This window comes from Salvia hispanica, chromosome 6 (assembly GCF_023119035.1).
Source record: "Salvia hispanica cultivar TCC Black 2014 chromosome 6, UniMelb_Shisp_WGS_1.0, whole genome shotgun sequence".
Lineage (NCBI taxonomy): Eukaryota > Viridiplantae > Streptophyta > Magnoliopsida > Lamiales > Lamiaceae > Salvia > Salvia hispanica.
This window is the reverse complement of record NC_062970.1, coordinates 11,718,690-11,724,689: the sequence shown is the minus strand read 5'-3', so window position 1 is coordinate 11,724,689 and position 6,000 is coordinate 11,718,690. Positions and strand designations below refer to the sequence as shown.

The window sequence follows — 6,000 nt, the reverse complement described above, 5'->3', positions numbered from 1 at the left end:
CCGATAGATCGTCCGTGGACGATGTGCGGAGGATACCCATCGTCCGTCGCATCGTCCGCCACTGTGGACGACGCGGACGATGGGTCGCGGATGATGGGCACGCGTTTCCGATTTTTTTTTGAATTTTTTCAAAAAAAATTTCTTATTTAAACTCTACTATTCACTACCATTTCACACACTTCAATTTCACATCTCTTCAATTTCTCTTCAATTATTCTCTCTCATCGACTCAAAAATGAATCCCGACGACTACGATTTGAGTACATCGGATGGCTGTAGACGGGCCTTGACTCGAGCCTTGTTCGATGCCGTAAATGAAGCCAAGGCGGAATGCTTGGCACAAATGCAGCGGGAGCAGGCGGAGGCGGAGGCGCGAGTCCCTCGCCCGATACGACGTCGGACGTTTGTCCCCCGCGAGCACGACGTAGCGCACGAACGTCTGTTCGCAGATTATTTTGCCGAGAATCCAAGGTGGGGCCCGAATGTTTTTCACCGCCGTTTTAGAATGAGTCGAGATCTTTTTCTTCGCATTGTGCACACGTTGGAGGGCCGTGATGAGTACTTCCAGTATCGGGAAGACGAGATCGGCAGACCCGGACTTACGCCGTTGCAGAAGTGCACGGTTTCGATCCGCCAGTTGGCCTACGGTACAACAACGGATATGTTCGACGAGTACCTTCAGGTCGGGGATACAACTGGCCGCGAATGTCTCAAGACTTTTTGTAAGTTAGTTGTGGAGGCTTTTGGCGACACATATTTGCGACGCCCGACTGCTGACGATTGCCAGAGCCTGATGCGGATGCACGAGACGGTGCACGGCTTCCCCGGGATGCTAGGGAGCATCGACTGTATGCACTGGCAGTGGAAGAACTGCCCGACGGCCTGGAGAGGCCAATTTACTAGCGGCTACAAGGGCAGCCACCCGACGATGATCCTAGAAGCCGTCGCTGACCACCGCCTCTGGATCTGGCATGCCTACTTTGGTGTAGTCGGGTTGAACAACGACATCAACGTCCTCAACACGTCCACCCTATTCACCGATCAGTGCAGGGGTCGCGGTCCGGCCATTCAGTTCACTGCCAACGGCCTTACACATCATATGGGGTACTACTTGGCCGATGGCATATACCCTAGGTGGCCTGTTTTTTTGAAGACGATCAGCTGCCCAATTAGTGAGAGGAGAGTCTTGTTTGCGGCAAAGCAGGAGTCCGCGCGGAAGGATGTGGAGCGGGCTTTTGGGGTGCTCCAATCGCGGTGGGCAATCGTGAAAGGTCCGGCGCGTTTCTGGTACAAGGACGTCATCGCCGACGTCATATATGCGTGCATCATCATGCATAACATGATAGTCGAACAAGAATGTGGCCATGTCACCAATTGGGTGGATGATGAAGCCGGATTTAGCTCCAGCACGACAACCTCGCCGGTCACTCGAGGATCACCGACTGGCTTCGGTGCGGTTCTACAGCGACAGGCCTCAATGCGCAACCAACAAGACCATACTCAGCTCATGACCGACATGATTGAAGAAGTTTGGACCCGCAACCGCCGCCGTTGAGAAATTGTAGTTTTTTTATTTCGTATTGTAATGTTTGAATTTTAATGAAATGAAGTTAGTTTTCCAAATTTTGAAGTATTTAAATATTCAAATAATAGAAAAATGCTTAGGGCGTCGCTTAGGGCGGGCTATAGTCCGCCCCACTGCAGGTGGAATAGGAGGAGGATAAAATGCTGACGTGGCGGTGCATAGGACGTTGCTTAGGGCGTCCCATTGTGGATGCCCTAACCGAGTAGGTGGCATGTAGGTGTTTAGCACAATTATAAAAAATCACAATAAGCTAACAAAAAATAAACTGTACGAATGATCTTATTTTGGGTAAAAATTCACAAAATGATAATTCTGAAACAAAATTGATCCAATATAATTGAATAAATAGGAAAAACTAGATCGCATCAAATGATTAATCGATTTCACATAAGCAAAAACGAACCTTCAAAGGGAAGGATCAGACATGAGATCCTAGAAAGGAGTTTCGAAAATTGATGATTGTATTTGTGAAGTATTGTACCATGGATTGGATACCTTCTTTAGTGTCCTAATAAGTGTTTATCCAAAGGCCTAATGAAGACAACAACTTCTTCTCAAATATGGATTGCCATTTGTCATATTCTTTCCATTTCCCACATCGCAAAAAGCAAGTCTTTAAAGACATCACTATGAGAGCATCCGCAATGGTCGGCTAGCGACCGGCTAGCCGATTCGTCGCGCTGGCCGATCGGCTAGCCGAACCATTGCAGTCGGCAAGAGCGAAATCGGCGAGCCGATCGGCGTGGGCTGGCCGATCGCTCGCGGGCGCCGCCATTGTGGCGGCCCGATCGGCCAGCGATCGGCCAGCGCCAAATTTTGTTTTTTTTTTTTTAATTCTTTTTTTAAAATTTTTTTTAATTCTTTTTTTAAAAAATTTAATTCTTTTTTTTTTAATTTTTGAAAAACTATATGAACGCGATTTTCTCTATCTCTAAATTTATGTACAAGAGCAACATCCCCCGTTCGGCTAGCGGCAAACTAACACAAATTCAAGGCATACTAACATTTTTTATGTATTTTTTTAATAAATTAGTGAGGAGTAGAGTGGGGCGGTGGCTCGTGTGTGGAAGTCCGAATTTTTTTTTTATCTATGTAACTTTTTTAAAAGCAATTAATGAATTTTCCCGTATATGTGTCGTAAATTTAATTCCGTAATTTAATCGTAATTTTAATTCCGTAAATGTAGTATATTTTGAATTATTTTTATTGCGGCTGGCCTATGGCTGGCCTAAATCTGATGTGGCAGGTGAATTTTTTAGTGTTGCGACGTGGCAGGGGAGAGAATGGCTGGCCTATTGCTGGCCTATGGCTGGCCTAAGCACCATTGCGGATGCTCTAAATATAGTAACATACTCAACTCCAATCTGCAAAGCCAAATATATCATATGCAAACAATGCGTGTTGGGATGCTGAAGCCTTACTCATAGGGCACTGCATCGTCGCACCAATGCCTCGGCTCACGAGCTTTCTTTTGATGTGCAAGTTGCTGTAGTTCTTGCCGCAATTCATCCCTTAGGCTTAATTCCTCTTGCAAGGAAGGATTAAGAATCATTAAATTAAATAGACGAAAAATGAAAATCTGCTTAATTTCTTCCAAATTTAAACACAAAATTAATGTTTACTTTCTAAATCTGTTTTCAAGCTACTGCCACAGATTTGGTTAAATCATGGAAAATTGATTTTTATGATGTAAATCAAGTTTAAAATTATGTTTAATCGTGTAATATTGAGTTCAGGTCATTATCGTGTCGTGTCAACCCATATTATATCGTGTTGTTAACGGGTCAGGTTCGGGTCGGGTTCAGGTTTGAGGGTAGCAGGTTGGGTTCGTGTTCGGATTTGCAGTTTCCTTTGCAGGTCGTGTTCGTATTAGGTCTTATTGGGTTGGGTCGTTATCAGGTTGACCCAATATCAACCCAATCCACATGATTTGCCACCCCGGTATAAAATTGAATATGATTAATTATGAATCTTTATATATCCTCTCTATAACTTGTAAGAGAAGCGTTGTACTAATTTAGTTGTATTAAATGGAAGAGAAGCGACCCACTATTACTTCATGTCCCGTATTCAGTGGTTGTTAGTAAGGTAAATAACCCCAAAATTTTAAAGTCAAAGTCTTTGCTAAGAATTTGGCTTCTAATTAATAGTAATATGACTATTTTCTGAAGAATAAACTCTGCAACGGGCTGTCCATTTTTACAATCTAATTGAGGAGTTTAGGCTCAAAACAATAAGTGAGGCCTAGAAATAAGAAAAATTATAGCACAAGGATAAAATGTGGCAAAGGAAAAATTATATGAAGTCCATTGAATATAAAGTTCTTTTTCTTGATGGAAAAATCAACTACTCCTTCATTGGACTAGATCACTTCCGTCGACTTCATGTGACTAGTTCAGAGTTTGTCAATTGGGAATTCAATCACTATATTATATTCGAGATTGAGTATGCTTCTTAATTAGTATAGTACTCCCTCCGTCCCGCTTTAGCAGTTCCATTTACTTTTCTGCACTTGTTTTGTAAAAATGATAATAAATAGTTAAAGTGGAGAAATAATATAAATAAGAGAATAATGTAGATAAGACTCTTCTCTATATTATGCTCTTTTTTACTTTATTATTTCTCCACTTTAATTATTTATTATCATTTTTACAAAATGAGTGCAGAAAAGTCAATGGGACTGCTAAAGCGGTACGGAGGAGGAAGTATTTTTTATATCGATCCTATTTACATTGATAAAATATAAATTCAAGTTTATTTTTAACTTTCATTTACTCTGTTGATAACATCATAAAAGCACATGAAGATGGTGAATAATAGAATATGATGAATAGACTGTTTCATTTTCATGGAACATCGATTGTGCATATGCCATCAAAATTTGAAATGGTAAGGAGAACGAATTATCAAAATTAAAATTTATATGATACTCCTAGCAAATAACATTTTGGACCAATTCAAAGAATTTAGGCACCAGATGTCTGTTGATGGAGTCATAAGTGGAACAAAAAGGCATAGTTTTAAAAAAAATTTAAATCAATACTTTGCAGTACTTGATTGTATGCGAGCAAACATGTTGTTTAGAACATTGTTGAATCCAACCAACAATAATACAACTCATTTAATATAAATTTATTAGTATATGTTTTCAATTAATGATTAACTTTCACTAGTCCTTCGTTGCTAACCAAATGAGGAAAACAAATTCAAATGTTCGGACTAAAATGCTAGATTCATACTCCTACGATATACTCGAGAAAATAACAAGTCCCAATATATAAAAAAAAATCGAATTAATTCCACATGCTACATAGTAGTAGTATTTAGTATAGTTTGTTTTCTATGTAATTTACATATCACCCTATACAAATTTTATACTTTTCTGTTGGTTGTATCACAAACAATTATAAAATTAAATAAATAGCCCAATATTCTTTCAAATTCAGCCGCCGAAAAGTAGACCTTGTCATACGCATACTTTAGTAAATAATACACATAAGTAGTATTTTAAAATAAAGGATTACAATAAACCACCAACCAGGATAAGAACAAGGACCAGTTTGTAATAATTCAGTAAATAAAGAAACAACTAGATACCAAACTTTTATAATAATTTATTCTCTCATATTTTACTGATTTGATAATATTAATTCCGCGAACTAGTCGATGCCATTTGCCAACCAGAATTGATGTTATCCACCTACGTACAACTCATCTCCAATATTTATCATATCCACCGTACAAACACATTTATTAGAGATGGGTCAAATACATACTTCCATAATGTTGTGACATAATAATGACAGATAATTGTAAATTAGCTGAAATAAATTAAAATGGGTAGAGATATAAATTAAAATGGATAGAGATTTTGAGACATAATATTTTGTGCTATAATACATTTTTATTGTAACTAATTTACCCTAATAGCATATCAAATGGATATATATCTAGTTATGAAATTAAATCAAATTAAATATCTTTATCTAAATGCATGTTTATTAGTGTTTATTAGTCAGTGATAAATTTGAATCACGCATCAAACTCATAAAGGAAAATCAAAAAAATTTCTATGTAGTTTAACACTTATTTAAAAAAATCATTAATTTAGATTATAAATTTATTATTTTAGTAGCATTAATTAACACACTGTATAACTAAATTATTATATCTAATTATAAAATAATTTGATAGGTTGATATAGTACTAATGTGTTTTTTCAAATAATTGTTTTTACTTAATTGATATTATCTAATTATAAAATAATTTGATAGGTTGATATAGTACTAATGTGTTTTTTCAAATAATTTTTTTTACTTAATTGATATTTTAAGTTTTAGTTTTAGTTTTTTCTTTTTCTTTTGTATTATTCTTTCATGTTTTTCTATTAAATATTTTAAAATATAAAACAATGA

The 6,000-nt window shown here is 37.5% G+C and overlaps 1 protein-coding gene across 1 annotated transcript; it reads left to right on the top strand.

Annotated features, from left to right (window-relative positions):
* The first annotated feature begins 235 nt into the window (after window positions 1–235).
* LOC125194691 lies at window positions 236–1,555 on the top strand. The gene is made up of 2 exons (XM_048092934.1): window positions 236–848; window positions 990–1,555. The coding sequence occupies exons 1-2, from the start codon at window positions 236–238 to the stop codon at window positions 1,553–1,555; spliced, it is 1,179 nt and encodes a 392-aa protein (XP_047948891.1).
* Window positions 1,556–6,000: the final 4,445 nt, after the last annotated feature.